This window comes from Podarcis filfolensis (assembly GCF_964270895.1).
Source record: "Podarcis filfolensis genome assembly, chromosome: 5".
Classification (NCBI taxonomy): domain Eukaryota; kingdom Metazoa; phylum Chordata; class Lepidosauria; order Squamata; family Lacertidae; genus Podarcis; species Podarcis filfolensis.
In genome coordinates this window covers 53,829,092-53,850,096 of record NC_139608.1, presented here as the reverse complement: position 1 = coordinate 53,850,096, position 21,005 = coordinate 53,829,092, and the positions used below count along the sequence as shown (strand labels likewise).

General features: G+C 41.4%; 1 protein-coding gene across 1 annotated transcript in view; it reads right to left on the bottom strand.

The window, feature by feature from the left end:
- Nucleotides 1–15,601, bottom strand: part of BTBD16 (BTB domain containing 16) — a 31,993-nt gene extending 16,392 nt beyond the window's left edge. The window contains exons 1-10 of the mRNA XM_083616956.1: nucleotides 15,310–15,601; nucleotides 14,477–14,543; nucleotides 12,102–12,261; nucleotides 6,344–6,461; nucleotides 5,349–5,425; nucleotides 5,100–5,243; nucleotides 4,058–4,183; nucleotides 3,341–3,455; nucleotides 2,019–2,088; nucleotides 1,013–1,143 (exon numbers count right to left, since the gene is read on the bottom strand). Of these exons, the coding sequence (XP_083473082.1) occupies nucleotides 1,013–1,143; nucleotides 2,019–2,088; nucleotides 3,341–3,455; nucleotides 4,058–4,183; nucleotides 5,100–5,243; nucleotides 5,349–5,425; nucleotides 6,344–6,461; nucleotides 12,102–12,261; nucleotides 14,477–14,543; nucleotides 15,310–15,428 (1,127 nt within the window). The 5' untranslated portion in view covers nucleotides 15,429–15,601. The remainder of the gene's footprint in view (nucleotides 1–1,012; nucleotides 1,144–2,018; nucleotides 2,089–3,340; nucleotides 3,456–4,057; nucleotides 4,184–5,099; nucleotides 5,244–5,348; nucleotides 5,426–6,343; nucleotides 6,462–12,101; nucleotides 12,262–14,476; nucleotides 14,544–15,309) is intronic.
- Nucleotides 15,602–21,005: the final 5,404 nt, after the last annotated feature.

Below are 21,005 nucleotides of genomic sequence, written 5' to 3'. Positions count from 1 at the left end.
TAACCCTTTCCTCCCCTTTCTGTGGAGGTGACCGAGTAAACTGGAGGCCCAGCCAGTGCCAGCACCACCATCCAAAGATAAGAGAGACGCCAACACCAACATGAACAAACCTTGCAGACCCAGCCCGCTCAAATGAGTGCCCATTTACTTGCCTAGTCCCAAGATGCCAACCGCTTGTTGCACTATGAGTTGCGCCTGCCCTACTCTTCAAAAGGAAGGTGCAGGGAGCCTGTCGCTTGTTGGCTCAATGTCTTAGCTTGCGCTTATCCACGTGCTTATACCTCTTATGTACCTGCTGCACCTTGTAACCTGTGCCTTGCCTATGTCCCAACCTGTTTTATCCATTAAAGCTATTGGATGGGAGTTCCAGAACTGGGAGTTCAAATTCGTCATCCAGAGCCGGCACACACAGAGAGGCTTATCTACAGTGGCACTTAGCCTATCAAATGGCCTATCCAGGGAGGTTCAGTTTTATAAATGGGCTGCTATATTTTCACTGCTGAATTAGAACCTTTTGATTTCTCCTGGAATTTTTTTTTTTTGGGGGGGGAGGGAGTTTTATGTTGCTTTATCTGCTGTTTTATAACTCTTGTTGTAATGTGTGCATATTATTATATTATTTTAATGTGAAAGCCACATAGATATTTTTTATTAATCTGAAAGGGAGGAGGGATATAAATATATGAATAGTATTACATAAAGCCCCCAAACACTAATGCCTATGATGTATATAGTACCTGGCAGAAGGCAGTGCTGCAGAATATATATTGGCAGGTCCGTTTCTATTCCCCATATATACTGATGTGCTATGAAAGCATTGTATCCATTTGCCCTCCTCAGAACTCCTGCTCTCCATTTTCATCAATGAAAAGAACCCAATTGACTTGTGATCCCACTTCCTGTAGCTTCCTAGACAGCAGATCCCTTCAAAGATCTGTTTATTAAGCCTTCATCCTGATTTGCCTCCACAAAACATCCTTTTATAGAACAAAGTATTGCACGTCCCTCTGACCTTGAAGATCTGATCACTTTCTGCAGTAGTTCCAGGGGCAGCTGCCGCAGGTGAATCTGAGAGCCAAGCTGTGCGACAAGGTTCACCTCTATCCATCTTTCACATTCGGTGATCAAGGTGGGCTGCTGATACTGATTTCAAGGGAGGGGAGAAAAGTGTCAAAGAAATTCTGAACTCTGGGACCATCTTGTGGTGGAAACTGGAAATGGAGACATCATATGCAGATTGAAACTAAAAGTACTAAAAGTATTGGATTTTAAGTGCACACCTAATATGTATAGTGGGAATACGATTAATTCACATATTGTACAGATTTGCTGCTGTCAGGAGCAATGTCATTTGCTGGGAATCTCAAGTGCTTCCCTAGGGATCTGGATGACTACTGTGAGAAGAACAGATTGCTGGATTACGTGAGCTTTGGCCTGATCCAGCAGTCTCATCCTAAATTCTTATTTTCCTGCTGAGTCTGCACTCAATGGCAAACCCGGTTGTGTTCCTCTGTCACTGTTCTGCAGAAGATTATCACCTTCTGTCTTGGAGACAGGCCATATTTCTTTAAGAACTTCCTTCCTGCGCCGCTAAAGGGGCGTTCAGACACCCACAGCCCACGCACCTGGGAGGGAGGAGAGAGAGATTGTGTCCCCAGTGGCTACACAGTCAGTGCAAACATGTAGCCTCCCTTTACATGAACACTGAACATGGGGCTCTCAGTGGGCATGGTCAGAGGTCAAAGCGAATGGGTGTGGCAGATAGTGTCCTATCAAACCTCCATTCATGTGTTCAATGCATGCATAGAAGCAAGTTCTTTGGACACCGCCCCCCCCAAGAGGCAATCAGAGGGTGAGGGAATAAGATCAAGAAAACAGAAGCCCAGCTGCTACAGAGAAACACCAAGCATGCACAGAGGGCTCTAGAAAATGGCAGAGGTGCAAATGTCAGGAACAAGTGGGTCCATGAACATTCACCAGGCTCAGCTAAATGCAAATCCATCAGGTTTACAGCTCACCTTGCAGCCTGCGGAATAATAGCTGCAGACGCTGGCTGGGCAAATGCTTCTTCTCATAACCTGCACACACCTTGGGAGGCAGGAAGAGAGAAAAGGCTATTAATTGAAGACTTAGTGAGTTGTGAGCGTAAGGGGAGAAGAAATCAAGAAAAAGAAGCAGGAGAGCAATTCACCAATCTCCTGGGCAAAGCTTCAGCAATATCATTGCTACCACACCTGGGTTCTGCCCCCAACCCAGTTCAAACAGCAGCATCTTTTCCAACAGTAGTGCAGTAGGAAAGGACCATCTTAAAATAAATATTTATATGGCCAATCACCAAGCAGTTTAATTATTTATATGGCAATGCCCTTGATAAAGAGCAATGTTTGTCCCCAGAAGGCCAAAATGGATGTGACCTATATTTAAAACAATCTGAGGGTTGGTACCAATATGACTTGCAAATAAATAAAAACACATGAAAAATGAAACAAAATTAAAAATCATTCTGTGAAATTCAGTATAGGATCTTGTAATTCCTAGGCAACACTCCTTACTTCCAGCTACTCTGCTATGCATTTTGCAAAGTTGTTTGTCTGTCCGCTATGCGTTTGGGTATTGTAAGAAAATTCTGCGCTCAAATTATGTGGATATGTCTATATGGGTATGAAAAAGAAATATGACTGTGTCCTAAAAATATGTTGATTTCATCAGCTACTGAGATAAAATGGTCTTTGCCAAGACTTGCATGTCAAGCTCAGTCAGAACTTTTTTTTTTTAAAGGCAGTTTTAAAAATATAGGAGGCTCTTCCAGTAAAACAACAACCCAGATGATTCATTCCACATCTCTTGGCAGGCTAAGGGCGTCAACTTGTGCTTTTGCCGGGTGACAGGAGGACATTTTTCTACCATTCTCTCACTCTAATAATGCCTAATTTAGGATGGTCATGCCAAGAGACACAGAAAATTCTGCCAAGAAGAAATGCTATAACGTTGGCTTTGAACTTGGGCTACAGAGAGGTGCAAAACACTGTTACATCACCAGAGTCACTAATAATGGCCAGAGATCCTGCTCGACTGATTTATATGTGCAATGTGACTAGTGCCACAATGCTCTGCAGAGCAGCAAATGTCTATGCAAACAGTTGGTAGGGAGACCTACAGCTGAGCTGCGCAAATGTTTCTTTGTACATGACTTCCAGATGCACAACACCAGATGCTTGACAAAAACTGACATTTCACAGAACCAAGTCATGAGGGAGGGAGGCCAGTGTTTTGTACTGTTATACAATCCAGTCCCCACATCTAAAGCCAATGACAGGATGGTGCGCCAATGTCTACTTACTTCTGGAACAGGCTAGGGAACTGTAATACCTCTGCAGTAGCCAGGACTCCCAGAACATCTTCTTCATTCACTTCGAGTTCAGAGTTGTATAAATTCTTGAGCGCAACAGCAAAGGCTTCATTCACATCAAAAGGAGATGCAAATAAAGACATCAGTTAATTCACCAAGCCTTAGAAGTGCAGGGCAATGGTTCCCTCTTGTCACCTGATCTGAATTCCCATACAGTGAAATGACAATACTGTGCTATGGACTTAGCATTACCTGTGGGCCTGCCCCCTCTCCCTATAACAGGCAAGCTGTTCAGTGTATATAACTGTAAACAGCAAGTTTAGGTATTGGCAGAAGGGGCCAGCCATTTCTCGTGAGCCCTCTGTCCTTTCCCTTCTGCTGGACCACAGAGCTGTGACCTTCCCCACCCCCCTAAAGTAGCCTGCTACTTTCCAGCGTGGTGGAGGATGTTGATCTGTCACCAATCTTCAAGCTTTCAGTAGAGCCAATGTGGGAAGGAGCAGGGTGCCATCTTGTCCTCCTTCTCAGTCAGCAAAAGGCACCTTGAGCCACTCCTGGCAGTGCAGGTGCCCTAATGAGGCTCCTCACCTATTTCCTCAGCCCCTCAGGTAGCCTTTCAGGACAAAATCTTAATACCTACTGAAAATGGCCAACCTATATTGTTTTTATCTGTAGCTAGTGTCCGTATCGAAAGTAAAAACGGATTACCAAATCGAGTGACGTCTGGATCATTAACCTCCAATGAAATTGTGACTCTAGGCATCGTTTTCTTCTGTTTGAGGAGTTCTTTGCTTTTGCGACTAGTCAAGAGACGCTGCTTATAACATCTGGTTTCTGCCAAAAGCATGAGAAATGAAGGAAGACTAGTATGGGATTTATGTCATGAAAGGCACAATAAGCATAATTATGTTCTTTCCACCTCAGTTTTTCTAACAAAAAAAGGGAGGGGGAGTGCTGCTGAGTGGCAGTTTTCAGTTTTAAATTTTGTAGTCATGGTCTTTTTACCGTTTGTTGTTTTTGATTGGAAGCCACTTTGGACAGGCATTTGCCCAGAAAAGCGGCCTAAAAATATTTTAAACAAACACACACAAAAAAGATGTGACTTATATGCATAGCTGTCAGCTTACAGATTTGAAAATAAGGAACCAGCAGCCTTGAAAATAAGGGACCAGCAGCCAAAATAAGGGACCTGCAGCCTCACCTGTTCCAGGCACTCCCACTCTTCCTGTCCTCCTGCAGTCTGGTCAAACTCATGCTGGTAGCTTCGAGAACACTGTCCAACCAACTTTGTAACCAGAGGTTCAACTGAATAGAATCTGAATCACATGCACCACAAGGCCTATGCATCCTCAGCTTAAGATGGCTCCCCGGCCTGGCTTTGCACTGCAAAGTTTGCAGCAGCCCGTGCAACAAAATGGCATCCAGCATTCAAAAAACCCCTCAGCTTGCATTAACTAGCCACACACAAGGCATGCAAGCTCCACCCCCCCAGTCGTTCTTAGGATTCTTATAGGGTGAGCAACACAGCCAAGCAACACAGTTTGAGCCTCCCTCCTCCCTGGCCGGCAGGGAGGGAGGGAGAGGAGCTGCTTCCTTTGAAATTTAAGGGACATCATTTAAGGGACATTTAAGGGACATCCATCAATAAGGGACAGCAGCGGGACATGGCGCTGGAATAAGGGACACTTGACAGCTATGCTTGATCGATTGAATGGCTGAATAAACACATCTCTGGAATGGCTTCCAGTACCTTTTTCGACTTGGGGCTTGCTTTCTGTTATTTGTAAGTCGCATTTCTGAACAGCTGCAGCAAGAAGCTGTGAGAGGACCTGAGATTTGAAGAAGTACATGCGATGAAGTTCCCATTGGAAGCCCAAGCACTCCAGGGTTACATCTGAGGGTGGGGAGAGAGAGAGAGAGATTGGTGAAACTAGAGCTGCTTCTGTGGAGATGACAGGCCACTTCCAGCGGCCTGTGGGCATCAAGCAGTGCTACCCACCTGCCTCCATGCCTTCTGTGATCTTTTGCGTGTAAGAAAACAGGCTCTCATTTGGAGTTCTGTGCAGGGATGAGACCCTCAATGGAGAAAGAGAAACAAGAAGCCAAGATTTAAGTCACTTAGAATTGTTCCGTTTTCATGCATATCAAATGGTTGCATCTGTGGTTACAAAATACCAGCTAATAAACATGTTTCAGTGAATTTGAAAGGAATAATGTTTTCTTTCCCCTGAAAAAGACTGTAAGACCAATGTAGTACACCTTCCAGATGTTGCGGACAACAGCTCCCACTTTCCCTGACCATTGTCCATGCTGGCTGGGGCTGATGGGAATTGTAGCCCACAACATCTGAAGGGCACCACTTGGGCTACCGCTACTGTAAGTTGAAATGTACCAGATGAGGTAGCAAAGGGAGGCACTACAAACATAGCCCCCTGGCAGTTGAGTCACTGCCACTTTCTTGTGGGGAGAAGAGGGAGATAATTGAGAAGTTGGCAGATCAGCAGAGCCAAATCAGTGCTCCCACTAGTACACCCTCGATAAGACTTGATTGGCTCTTGCTTGTGCTGTTGTGTCGGGGGGTGGGACAGGACATTTATTTATTTAGTAGCTTTATATTCTGCTTTTAAACTTGAGTCCTCAAAGCAGTCAACGACATTGATGAAACACAACAGCTACACCAAGACTTGTACGCTCACAAAACAAAACAACCACTCCCACAGAAGGCAGATGACCCTGACTAGTGGGAGAGGGAAAAGTTGAATGAAGCAGCCCCTGGTGCTGCCTCTGCTGGTCTTCCTCTCTTTCCTCTTCCTTCCCACAGGGCAGATGGTGTCTGTTGGGCCTGTGGAGGGGTGGGGAAGTTCCAGAACACATGCATGCATGCACACCATTTCTTTGTTTACAGTGAAGATGCAGGTGGTTGGCAGAATGGGGAAATTCCACTTTGAAGGCCGTTTACCAAGTTTCAATATGTCAGTGGCATTTGGCAGTTACCTGGGTCTATGCTTGTGCTTTGGAGTGCTTGGCAAATGTTTCAAATCATACGCATTCTGAAAGTCTCCATTTTCCTTCCGGTCCTCTCGTTCTGCACTCACAGACATGGGGGTGTCAGCTGGAGGATTAAAGAAACAAAACAAAACAAAAATGCTATGTATTTTTGCCCATGGAAAGCAAGTATCAAATGGTTCATATTATAGCACCAGGTGGAGACCTTCCTTCCTATTGCCCAGGCATTCTAGTATTTTCACATCGAAGATTATTTGTGTTTCTTCTAGTTTTGTCTTCTGTCGTTTGGGTTTTGGCTTTTATCATAGTTATTTGCTGGTTTAAAACTGTGTCTATATGTTGTATGTGTGTATTTTAATTCACACTCTTGTATACCATCCTGAAATAGTGTGACAAAACATGGTTAACACATATTTAAATAAACAGGGTGGAGTCCAGTTTAGTACAAATTGAATGATGAGACTTCTTATTCTACTCCCCCTGCAGAACTCCCAAAAATCTGCTTTGCAGAATTGGGAGACCCTTGGGAACAGGGTGTAGGGCTGGGGTTGGGCGAAGAAGAAAAATGGGAAGTCCTGTTGCACAAGTGGATTTCTGCAGGTAAGCAAATATCATAGGATGCCACCCATTAATACTAAAATTTCACGTATAGAAAAGGAAAGGTAAAGCAACTGCTTGATATGCTTGGAGTTTAGGAATCTATTGTAGGATTGTTTAGTTGGAAGGGCCTACCTGCCTGCCTGGGCCGCCTGCCTGCTCTTCTGTCATCCAGGTTCAGCTCACGTGTCTGCCGAGCTCCTTACAATTTTATTATATAGTAAGATATATAATATTTCTATATTTGACATTCCCATCTTTAGAAATCCTAGAGCAATCTAACATGTAAGTGCACATCAGAGGAAGGGAATCTCTTTCAGCTCAAGGGCTGCACTCCCACACCAAGAACTTTTCAAAGGCCACATGCCACCCAGGGGCAGGACCAGATACAAAAAGTGGTTGCAAGTTGAGGTGGAGCAACAGCTATGACTTACTTTTGTGCAGTAAGCTACATTCCACACACAAAAAGGTCAGTGATGTCTAGATACACCCACCTCTTCATCCAGGCAAGCAAGAGGCATTATCGTAGTTCACGAGCACATTATAGCCACGCAAAAGCGCTTAGGGATGAAGCTGGTATTCGGTGAGATGTGATCCTGAATGGATAGGCAATGCTTTATAAAAGGGGTGGGGAATCTTTTTGGTTCCAGGGGCTTTTTATTAGTATTGGTCGAGCCAAATCGGACAGGTGGGCAGGGCAGTGACTTGCCAATCACATGGTGTCATTATCAGATGTCAAGGAAATAAACAACTATCTGACTTTTAGAAGACAGCTGAAGGCAGCCCTATTTAGGAAAGTTTTTAATGTTTGATGTTTTGTTGTGTTTTTAATATTCTGTTGGGAGCCACCCAGAGTGGGTAGGGAAACCCAGCCAGTTGGGCGGGGTATAAATAATGAATTATTAGGAAGGTACATTCTTTCACCTTTGGTGGATGTGCCCGAAGATTAAGGCATTCTGGGAAATGATCTATAATGAACTTAAAAAGGTATTTAAATATACTTTCCCTAAGAAACCAGAGGCCTTTCTCTTGGGTATCGTCGGACAGGGGGTGTTAAAGACGGACATAACTTTCTTTTTGTACGCTACAACAGCAGCTAGAATACTTATTGCGAAGTACTGGAAGACACAAGAACTACCCACACTGGAAGAATGGCAGATGAAGGTGATAGACTACATGGGCCTGGCAGAAATGACGAGCAGAATCCGAAACCAGGGAAGAGAAGCAGCGCAAGAAGAATGGAAAAAGTTCAAGGACTATTTAAAGAAATATTACAAAATTAACGAAAGTTAGAATGATGTTGGATTGGAAAGTAAATGGTTACTATTAGTAAGGGTTAAGACAAGGAGAATAAGGAAGACTAGATTAAATTTAAATTAAAATAAGGGAAGATTTGCTGAGCAATTGATAAGAATTTGGAATACAGAAAAGGGAGGCATGAGGAAGTCGGGGAAGAAAGGTATAAGAAATTAAGATTCGAAATGGTACATGTTTTTTTTTTGTTTTGTTTCTGTTTTTGTCTGTTTATGTATTTGTTATATGTTTTGTTGTTGTTATAAAAACCTTTAATAAAAAATCATTAAAAAAAATAAAAAAAATAAATAATGAATTATTATTACAGTGGTACCTCTGGTTATGTACTTAATTCGTTCCGGAGGTCCGTTCTTAACCTGAAACTGTTCTTAACCTGGAGCACCACTTTAGCTAGTGGGGCCTCCCACTGCCGCCGCGCCACCGAAGCACGATTTCTGTTCTCATCCTGAAGCCAAGTTCTTAACCTGAGGTACTATTTCTGGGTTAGCGGAGTCTGTAACCTGAAGCGTATGTAACCTGAAGCGTATGTAACCCAAGGTACCACTGTATTATTATTATTATTATTATTTGGAGGGACAATGCATTTTGAATGTGAATAAAGGTTTTTTTTTTTAAGATATTTATTGAAGTTTTACAAAAACATAAGTTTACAAAATGAAAAAAGGTCATATAAAAAGAAAAAGATACAAAAAAGAGAACATAGAAAAATACATGAAAAAGAAAAAAGAGGAATAAAAATACAAAATACAAAAGACAAATCGCTAAAAAAGAATTAAAAACAAATCCGTTTTTTGTAACTTTGAACTCATTAGCTTATTTCCTTGGCCTCCTCACACCTCCCCTTTTTGTATTCCCATTTAAATAATCAAATCAGCAAATCCTTACCCTCTTTCGTTTATCTTAACTCTGTATCTTAACATATTATAACTCTATATTTTCATCCATTATCAATTCATTTTTTCATATTCTTATTAACTTTGTTGCTAATGCCACTTATTTTCAATCCAACATCATTTTAACATTCATTAATTTTACAGTATTTCTGAAGATAGTCTTTAAATTTCTTCCAGTCTTCTTCCACCAACTCTTCTCCCAGGTCTCGGATTCTGCCAGTCATTTCCGCCAATTCCATATAATCCGTCTCCTTCATCTGCCACTCTTCCAGGGTGGGTAGCTCTTGTGTCTTCCAATACTTTGCAATAAGTATTCTTGCTGCTGTTGTTGCATACATAAAGAAAGTTCTATCCTTCTTTGGCACCAATTGGCCGACTATGCCCAGGAGAAAGGCCTCTGGTTTCTTCAGGAAGGTATATTTAAATACCTTTTTCATTTCATTATAGATCATCTCCCAGAAAGCCTTAATCTTTGGGCACGTCCACCAAAGGTGAAAGAATGTACCTTCATTTTCTTTACATTTCCAACATTTATTATCAGGCAAATGATAAATTTTTGCAAGCTTGACTGGTGTCATGTACCACCTGTACATCATTTTCATAATATTCTCTCTTAAGGCATTACATGCCGTAAATTTCATACCGGTGGTCCACAACTGTTCCCAGTCAGCAAACATAATGTTATAACCAATATCTTGTGCCCATTTAATCATAGCAGATTTAACCGTTTCATCCTGCGTATTCCATTTTAACAGCAAGTTATACATTCTTGAAAGTATCTTAGTTTTGGGATCTAACAGTTCTGTTTCCAATTTTGATTTTTCCACCTGGAAGCCATTTTTTTAATCCAAATTATAGGCCTCTCTTATTTGATAATAATGAAGCCAGCCTCGCACTTTATCTTTTAATTTCTCAAAACTCTGTAATTTCAGTTTGTCTCCTTCTTGTTCCAGTATTTCCCAATATTTCGGCCATTTGGCCTCCATATTGAGCTTTTTCTGAGCCTTCGCTTCCATTGGTGACAACCACCTTGGGGTTTTATTTTCCAGTAAATCTTTGTATCTTATCCAGACATTGAACAATGCTTTGCTGACAATATGGTTTTTAAATGCTTTATGTGCTTTAACCTTGTCGTACCACAAATATGCATGCCAACGAAAAACGTTGTTAAATCCTTCTAGATCCAAAATGTCTGTGTTCTCAAGAAGCAGCCAGTCTTTCAACCAGCAGAATGCTGCTGATTCATAGTAAAGTTTAAGGTCTGGCAGGGCAAATCCACCTCTTTCCTTTGCATCAGTTAATATTTTAAATTTTATTCTAGGCTTCTTGCCCTACCAGACAAATCTGGAAATGTCTCTCTGCCACTTCTTGAAACAGTCCATCTTGTCCAAAATTTGCAATGATTGAAACAAAAATAACATTTTTGGCAATACATTCATCTTTATAGCTGCAATTCGACCCAACAAGGAAAGCTTCAAATTTGACCATATTTCCAAGTCTTTTTTCACTTCTATCCAACATTTCTCGTAGTTATCTTTAAATAAGTTTAAGTTCTTAGCAGTCATATTAACCCCCAAATATTTTACTTTCTTAACTAATGTTAAACCAGTCTCCTTCTGAAACCTCTCTTTCTCAATCGGTGTTAAGTTTTTCTCAAGCACTTTAGTTTTTGACTTGTTCAGCTTAAATCCTGCCACATGACCAAATTCTTGAATCAATTCTAATACTCTTTTCGTGCTAGATTCTGGCTCCTGTAACGTCAAAACTAGGTCATCTGCAAAAGCTTTCAATTTATATTGTTTGGCTCCGACCTGAATACCTTTAATCAGACGGTCCCTTCTAATCATATTCAGCAAAACCTCCAGAACCGAAATAAAAAGCAATGGGGAAATTGGGCAGCCTTGTCGTGTCCCTTTCTCTATCTTAAATTCCTCTGTCATCACATTATTAACTATTAACTTAGCTTTTTGTTCTGAGTAGATTGCACTTATACCATTTTCAAACCTGAATGTGAATAAAGGTTTGGTGTGTACTCAGCCTTTGAGTCTTTCCTGGCTAGTTTCTTCAACATGACCTGTCTATCGCATTAGGGGGAATCTTCCCTCTAATCCCAGTCCCTGGTATTTGTTCTGGACCAGGAACTGTGTCCTGAGTAGATGAGACTCCCAGGGCCTCCCTGCCTGCTCCACATTTCACACAAATTAGGGTGATGACAGAGAGGCTTCCAAGGAATGCAACTGCAGGGATGGGATGTTCTAGTGAGAGCTGCGATAGCATGCAAAGAATTATGGAGAATGCCATCCAGTTCAGAGACAGGCAGCAAAGAAGGCTTCAGACTCCAGAGAATGTCATAGCAGCAATAGTGGAATTTCATATTTCTGCAAATTACAGAGGATTTGGGCCCAATCCAAAATGGACCTGGGAATAAGATGTCAAAATCTGAACCTCACCCAAATACATATAATTTATGTGTACACCCATACATACAGAATATGTGTCTGTCTGGGTATGTCAATGCATAAAAATTTTCAGAAACAGTAGACTTCAATGTATATCAGTTAAGAAAGAAAGAGAGAGAGATGATTAACAAAATAATAAAACGTGCTTCTCTTTACACTTGTATACTTAAAGATACAGGGCTTGTTCAGTCAAGTTCTTACAGATACATAATCGCTCTCTAGTGGAAGAGTTTGGAAGTGCTAATTCCAATCAGACCGCTCAAGAGATTAATGCTACAGACTTGTAGAATACAGGTAAATTTAAAACAGTCTTGATTCTAGAAACTGACACACTGTGGAATTACCTTTACTTTTCTATGGGAAGCAGTGCCCTATTTTCAACCTTACCAAGAAGCTCAAAAGCTTTCACAGTCATCCAGCAGACGCAGAAAAGAGAGGGTTTCCAATCAAACAGTTAGTCAATGTTCTCAGTTATGACCATACCTGATATCATTCTCATCAAGGTCTCATTGAGACCAACCCGGGTGGCCTTATTCACTTGTGAAATTCCCAGGAGGTCACAACTTGGGCTGAATGGAAATTGCCAGCGATTGGTGAGCCCGGCTTGCTTGCGGAACGAACGATTTTTCAAAGGTCCTGCAACCTTAAACAAAGACATGAATGTCTGTGGTGTAGTGGTTAGAGGGTTAGACTAGAACCCAGGAGACCAGGGTTCAAATCCCCACTTATACCTGAAGCTCAGCTGGTGACCTTGAGTCGGTCGCTGCCTCTCAGCCTAACCTGCCTCACAGAGTTGTTGTGGGGATTAAATGAGGAAAGGGAAAACTATGAATGCCATCTTGAGCTCCTTGGAGAAAGAGAAAGGAGGAGGAGGAGTAGTTTGGATTTGATATCCCATTTTATCACTACCCTAAGGAGTCTCAAAGCCGCTAACATTCTCCTTTCCCTTCCTCACCCACAACAAACACTCTGTGAGGTGAGTGAGGCTGAGAGACTTCAGAGAAGTGTGACTAGCCCAAGGTCATCCAAATGCAGTAATTTTCCCCGCCTCATAAAAGGTATAATGTGAATAAATACCTCAATGGTGTGAGTGTGTATGTTGCCCTTGTGTCCTGTTGGTCTGTAAGGCTATAATGATGCTATAAGGCTATACATTCCTTTCTCCCTAGACAAACTGTCAAGAAAATACAGTGGTACCTCTGATTACGAGCTTAATTCGTTCCGGAGGTCTGTTCTTAACCTGAAACCATTCTTAACCTGAGGTACCACTTTAGCTAATGGGGCCTCCCAGTGCCACCGCCGCACGATTTCTGTTCTCATCCTGAGGTAAAGTTTTTAACCCGAGGTACTATTTCTGGGCTAGCAGAGTCTGTAACCCAAAGTGTTTGTAACCCTAGGTGTTTGTAACTTGAGGTACCACTGTAATCACCTTCATTTGGGCTTGAAGGAGTAGATACATTAGAGGAATAGGAAGAATGAGACAAATTACTACTAGTATCCAGGCTGAGAGCCCACACAGCTGAAAGAGGTATCAAATCAAGCTGCTGCCTGTACTTCAGTAAGTGATCATTTTAAAAAGTACACCTTTCACCTAAATTTGACACCAAAATATTGCCCAACGCAATTTGAGAATTATCCCTCAGAGTGGAAGAGTTTTGAAGGGAGCTAAAAGAGTTTCAATGGGACTTGTACCATTTCCCAGGTGATATCAACAAGCACACCTCTGCTTTGTAGAATTAATATTATATTGGTCTCTCTCTTTCTTTTAAAATCAAACCGAGAAGGCCCCCAAATAACTCATCCACCCACCATTGAGCTGGTGAAGTTCTACATGGATTTTTTGATGAACATTTGGGGTAAGGACAAGAAGTATCACAAACCTGTCTTCAGTCCATCTTGTGATCTGCTGCAGCATAATTTATTGTCCTTGTGGTGTTGCCATTTCAACGTCTCCCCCCACCAAAAAACCAAAATAACTCACCATGCAATGCACTCCTCAAACTGCCAGATTTTGATCAGTCAGTCAGCTGAAATGGCTATCAATTGGGGGTTTTCTCCGGAAATTTTAACCTGGCATCTCCTCAAAGGTTAGCACTGTATCTCCCATATGCAATCTGTGTTTACATCAGCCCACCAATGGAATGACTTTTATGTGAAGTTGCAGAATGTTAATAAACATTCTCATTTCTAAAGGTGAAAGGTCGTGTATAAAATATGAATACCCTACACAACAGTCAGTGCGAGAGGAACTGAAAGACCAATTTGACCAGGTCAAACTTCACAGAGGACTTCAGATCAGCAGAGGTTGTAAGCAGCTGGGTGGAAGGAAAGATGAGAAGCACAGACACACAGTCACAAGTGGGAAGGAGGCTGTGGATTAAGAAACAGGAACCTGAAGGAAGCAGTGGAGGAGGCCAAAGGCATGTCAGGAAAATCTCAAATGAACATAGGGGAGGAAGAGATGCTATGCTACTGGTGGGAATGGAACCGGGGGCAGAGAACATTGTGGGATTCTCTGCCTTAAATATCATAATAACTTGGCTGGCTCTGCGCTGTGACTTGGAAGAAGGATGTGGCACCATTTGCCACTCTGCCTCATGCAACAAAATGTCTTGGGCCAGCATGGCAAAGAACCTGGGAGGTGATGATGAGCCCCAAGTATTGTCTGTAGTATACTCTAGCAAGACTATGATTATCTGTGTTGTTTCGTTATAGCTGTAAGCCAAAGTCCATAGATTTTACAATACACAGACCTGTAAAGTAAGTTAAACTAGTAGCTTAGATTGGCTAGCCAGCAGCTTTGTTCTGCTCTCGAAGTCTTAGTCATCCAAAGCTATCATAAACACCCACACACCTACCTTAGCTATCTCCTTCTCATTTGGCGAGAGTCCTCCCAGAGACACATAGGGAGCTGAGAGCAGGTAACTGGAGGTGAAAAAGACAGCATCAGTTTTGTATGCATTCAGGAAGAGGACAAAGACAAAACTAAAATGTTCCTAATGTCACATTGTCCCTTTTTCAAGGAGGAGTCTGATTCTTTTCTTTCATGTGTATATAGAAAAAAAACTAAGTCACCATTCTCTTCCTTTTCTTTTCCCGACTTGCAGTTTATCTTAGTTTTAGGTAGGGGTAACTCCTGGTGGGCTGCCCAAACTTCCTTTGGCTTTTATGGCAATGGTGGCATTGTTTTCTGTAGGCATGAATTACAGGTGTTTGTATGAGAATGTTAATGTTTTATATGAAATTTTATTGGTGTAATCTTTCTGTTTTGTTTTTGTTTTTAAATGACAATTGGAGACCATGGTAACTAGTGACTAATAAATCTAGTAAAATAAAATAATTGTAATCTGAGTAAACAGCAGTAGCCAATGACATGCTGTTGCCCCACTTCCTTTTAGAACACAGCCCATCCCTTCTAGAATGCATCACACGTTCTGGAATCTAGAAGCAAAAGAGGTCTCTTTAACTCTTTCTCTTCACTATTCAGTAGTACCACCCATTATAAATACGTAGTGCTTTTCCTCTAGAAAAAATAGGTGCCAGTACTCACCATGATGTTTTTACGGTAAACGCCACACTTTTAACCAGTGCTTTTCTTCTAGAAAAGAAGGTGCCAGTACCACATACCTTTGAGGACCCCCAGAAGAAAAGCACTTCAGATACATCTCTCAAAACGTTAGCCACTACTTACAGGTGTTCTTTATTATCTAAAGCAGGTGTTTCAGGAACAAAAGAAGTTAGCTGAAGCAATTCCAGGGAATGTCGGGTTTTCCCATGGAGACGCTTGTAGCAAGTCATTTTTGTGGCCATGTTCAGGAATGCTGCTCTGGATTCCTGTCAAGACTCAGTGAGAGATGATTAGGGGTTGCTGAAAGAAGGCTTATAAATTCCTTCCCATATCCCTTCCACCTTTCTCCCAGAAAAAGCATGACTTCAGGCCCTTAAAAGCAGCAACAAGTGGCGATGTCTGCATACATACAGAACACTGTTATGTCATCTCATTACGACTGTGGCATCACAATACGGGCCTAGGATATCTTCACTTCTGGATCAAATCTAGGGGAAAGTGTCTGCAAAAAAAATACTTTTCAGAGGGAAGTATGTTGTCATGAACTGGCAGGGGAGGAGGAAGGCAATCCCAGCAAATGATGTAGCCGGGACTGGGACACACTGGGGCAAGCTGGAGATTGGGGAAGGAGGAGTTGATGTAGGAAGTACTCATGGGATGATGGAGGGGGTGGGGGGTCAGTGCACAGGAACCAGAACAAGAGGACCCATCACCAGAGCAAGAGGTGCCCCTGTCTCCATGAACACGGTGGGCTCTGAGGTGTAGGGAGCAGCGGGCAGGGCACTCCAGGAGGCTGAGGCAGGCAAGGTGTGTGATTCCTCAGCTGGAGTAGGCTCAGAACAGGTGAGGATCACAGGTCTCATGAAGCCCAGATGCTGCAATCAGCATGCAAAGTACAAAAGGGCAGCAGAGCTGAGGTGCTGGGTCTACTCAACTGTCCATGTTGATGGAACTCAGCTTGGATGCACCAGGATATCTGCAGGACTTTGGGCACGTGGATTGACCCTGAACTGGGGACTTGATATACTGACTTGCTGCCAGGTGGACCAGGGGTTCAGGACAGTGTGGCATCTCCCAACTTAAATTCTAGACCCAGCAAGCATGTGCATCCAAGCAGCCAACCAAGCCTCCTTAGATGTCTGCCCCAGGGACTACAGTCTCATAGTCCTACTTGCCAGAGTACCTGTTTCAGAACATGGGGCACTTCAGTCCCTTCTAGCTCTGACCGTTGTTGGAACAAGTTCATCACATTGGAGTACCAGCTCTAGTCAAATCGGCTTCTGTTCCCAGCAACCTATTACATTGACCAATGACTGCTATCTGAGTGGCCCAAGACAGCTGATTTTCACACAAATTTTGCCTTGTACTGTGGAGGCTCACCTGAGGCAACAGAAGATCACCTTCCTCTGGAAGGTTCCTTCCTTTTGCACTGGAAAGGGCACCTTCTAAGAATCTGAGGTTGGGTGGTGGAGGTTGGGATCTTTCTTAGCCAAACAACTCTGATACTCTTCTGTCAGAGATTCGGCAAGCACCCTAAAATTTCCAGGCATCTCTTAGGCTGACAGGCCTCCTCAGTTGATTAAACTTTTGAAAGATGAGTCTGTCATTTTAATGAGTATTTTATGTTCTGTTGAACTGCATATTCTGTTGTACCTTAGCTTGATATCTTATATCTATGCGTGGTCTATAATTTTTTGTGTAAAAACAGGCCTCCAGGGCAGTTTGGTTTAGGAGTACTTTAGGTAGCAGAAGCCATGCAATTCTTAGCATTCCCAGGTCAGAAACTGTACAGCTAGATTTCATTTCTATTTAGAGAACACATTTATTTCCACCATAAACAATAATATACATATGCATAAAGTTAACGCTTCAGTACAGATGTGCCTTTATGTAGAACTCTACCCAAAGGGAAGCATGGCGGCCAATACACACAACACAATGAAACCATGTCAAAAGGAGTCAACGATCAAAAGCTTTAATAAATAGCTGTGGGCTAATCATAGGGGCACACAAGGTAACTGGTAGGTCTGTTCACAAGCACAACTCTATACATAGAGCTAGATCTTCCCTATTAGGGAGGGGAGAGTGATCTTGTGCTTGAGTCAGGCATCTGGTTGGTTGCTGTGAGAACAGGAGGCTGGACTAGGTGGGCCATTGGCCTGATTCAACAGGCTCTTCTTATGTTCTTAATGTGTACTCAGAAGCAAGTCCTATTGGATTTAATAAGACTTACTCCCAGGTAGGTAGGTATAGGAATGCAACCTAAGAAGCCTAGTGACCAGAAACTGTGTCATTGCTTAATCTGGATTTGCAGTTTCTACCCTAGGGATCATCCTAGATAAAGCTGTACTCCCTTTGCCCATCATGTTTTCGTAATATCCATCCAATGCCACAAGGCCATTTTAAGGACTTGATTTTCCAACAGTCTGCTGTGAAATATGCAGAATGGTACCAAAGCTACTCAACTAACTCTATAAAATCAGGCTTTAGGTATATTTTCAAATTGTTTTGTTTATTTCTTCTCCACTAAACCATTCATCACAAAGAGTTCCTGTTAGGAGAGTTCCTTGAGAAAGAGTTCCTGGAGGAGGATTGCTAAGCTCTATTGTTCCATAAGCAAATTTCCTGACATTGCCGGTCACACAGAGGCTCTTCACCATTGTCAGATTGTAAAGCTTCACGTACATCATTACAAGGCTGCTGTTGGCAGCTATGTTTTGCTTGTTTGTGGGATTAATTGCCAAATAAAGCCCAGTTCATGAGAAATGTTCACATGCTGAATTAACAACAAGTGAGGAGGTGGGAATGATGGTGTACATAATGTTGGTGAAAAATTGGGCTTATCAGCCCAGCCCAGTTTACACATTGATTCAGCTCATGGGTTTTTCTTATGGACAGAACTAACTCTAACTAGATTATCTATTTTCAGTACAATGCCATTTGCCGGTCTCCCCAAACCTGCTCTTGCATTATCCCAACATAGAATCATATAAAACCAACAATATGGTTGAAACACATCTGGTTAAAACAATAGCATTGAAATACTCAATGACTGAAAATACATAGGATTGAGACCGAACTGTTTCAGGGTTTATGTCTGCTTTTCTGTGCCCTCCGCTCCAACCAACATCTTTAACTGCCACTGATTTTTTTTTGAAATGTAATGTCCTATAGTCATAGGAGTGCTCATTTGGGTTTCCTGATATCAATCCTTCAAATACAGTATTGTAGCTCTGGTTGAATAGCTTCCTTTCCATCTTCCGTTCCTGTTCAAATTCTGTTCCGCGTTAAAAAAAGAAGTGCCACAAGAGAGCAGAAAGAAGTAAAGAGAAGTAGCAGGAGGAGGGAATATGTCTTGTGCCCAGGCCTTTGGCATTGCAATTATTTGAATAGCAGCAGTGGACACTCACTCCGGGTGCCCGTGAACCTTCCCTCCGCGCTCGCTCACAGAATGACCTATACGAACACGACTTCATAATGCCACCTAGAATAGATTCAGAGACAAATCCAGAACATATTACACCATCCATGCTTAACTGCTTCTTTATCTTATTAGCTTGAATCAGAACATCTAGGCTCACATCTTCAAACTGCTTATCCTAGGTGAAAGCACTGCCATTTTAAGGAACGTTAAGGAACATTTTAAGGAATGTTACACTGATTTGGCTTTATAGAATGCATTTTATTTTATTTGTCAGTCGAGAAGTATAGCTACAAATTTACATGCCTATTAGAAGCATCAAGACTTCCCTTTATTTAGTTGCCATCCAGAAAAATAATTGTGGATATTAGAAAAACATAGACTGATGTTCTAATCCCAAGTTTCTGCTTGTTCCTATTCTAGGCTTGAAGCCTAAATAGTTCATTATTAATCTTTGCTTCATTGCTGCCTTTTATCTCATAGAAATATTGATAAAGGGTGACAATGACAAAATGCTAGTTCACCTGCTTTAGTTTCATCTCCAGAAGAGGAAAGAGAGAACTTTAAGGAGCTTAAGAGAAAGCAACCTTGGTTGTATTGTTGGTATTGTTTATACTGCTTCCTAATATGATATGATGAACATGTGATGGAAACGTTCTTCAGGCTTCAGAGAAGATGGATCAGATAGAGAACTCAAACCTTGCCTAAAGTCAAGTGTCTTGTCTGTGGAAACTCATTGTTTAGGAAATGCTGACATGTAAGTAGGAAACTGAACTTTAAGAGTAAATTCAAGAGACAATAAATGAATGTTCCGAAAGTCCAAAAGGTTGGTATAATCAGGAAAGAAACACGAAAATAAACCGAATACTTATCTTAATTTGTCATAACCTGAAACAAAGTAACTCAATTGTTGAAGTGTTTATCAAGGACCTTTTAAAGAAAGATATTACTAGCCAAGTTCATGAGTTTAAAGGTATATTAGACAGAAACTACAGTTTTAAGTTCCCCCATCTGAACTTCTATGACTTTGGGTGTGGAGAGCTCCTACAGGCGCCTCCTCTTCTCCATTGGAACAGCTGAGGGGGACATCATTTGGGCAAGATGCTTATTGAAAGTCTAGCTCCAGTTCCTTAGGAAGCTTCTGAAATGTGCTTGTGATTATTTCAACTATTACTGAGACTTTTGGAAATATTCTATGCTTTCAGACTATATCTTGGTATCTTGTCAATATTGATTGATATCTCCAAATTAATTAGTTAACATCAAAGTAACTTGATATATTAATCTTCAGGTAAATTACTTAACATCTCAAGTAACATCAGTTAAATTAGTTAACATCTCAAGTAACTTGCTATATTACCATCTGTGCAATACCTGCTAAAACCCACAGGAAATACAGACCTTCAACTATAGCACATTTATCTTTTGTCTCCTTATAGTAGAAAATTTAGTTAAGATTTCTGATGGCATGAAATTTACTCAGTTAATTGAGAGTACAGTATTTAACAAGATAAAGGAAAAGAACAGAATACAGACAACATTCCCATAAATTTAAATTATCTGGATTAAACGGCCCTTCAAAATTAAGGATTTTAAATGCTGTATTTATGGATATTTGAAAGTTCAGTACAAAAGTGGACCAAAATGTAATTTATCAATAATGTTAAAGATAAAATGCAAATGGATTCTGCTTTCTCTGTGTTATGGCCTCCCCCCGCCCCCTGCACCTTTCTGGCTAGCAAAATTCGCAGAAGTTTCCATTGCTTGAAATTAACCAAAAAAAGTTTTGATTATGACCATTATACAACCACTTACTTGACTGTCCTCTTATGATTGCGCAGGCATCAGAACTCCCTGGACATTGCTCTGTACCTTGTCTGTTACATTCTTCATCACTTGTACCTACACACGTATAGCATTGCAGTGCTTCGCCTGTCATCAATTAAAAACAGATGAAGGCCTTATATGCAAATAACTATGGATAATCAGTTCTGATCTCAGCTTCAAATAAAAAGGGCAATTTGACTTATATTTCACACAAACATTGCCAAAGAATAATGGAGAATCAAGTGAGAAGTCATTGTATTGGGTTTTAATTCAAGTGAAGAAGCAGATCAATTCACAAACATCTTGGGCTTGTTTCTATTTACCCCACACTTAACAGAGTTAATGTATTTGAGAAGTGTGATGTCCACTTTGCCTCCTAATAAAAATGAGATCTTGCAAGAAACTTTGAAATGGTAACATGCAACTTTTACTATTCACATTATAATGCCAACCAGGAAAAGAAGAGAAATTACAAATTCCAAATCCTGTGAATTTCAGTTTCAGCAAGATACTGTACTACTTTCCCTCTCTCGTGTCTGCAAATCTGAATTCCAATGATGATTTAAAAACT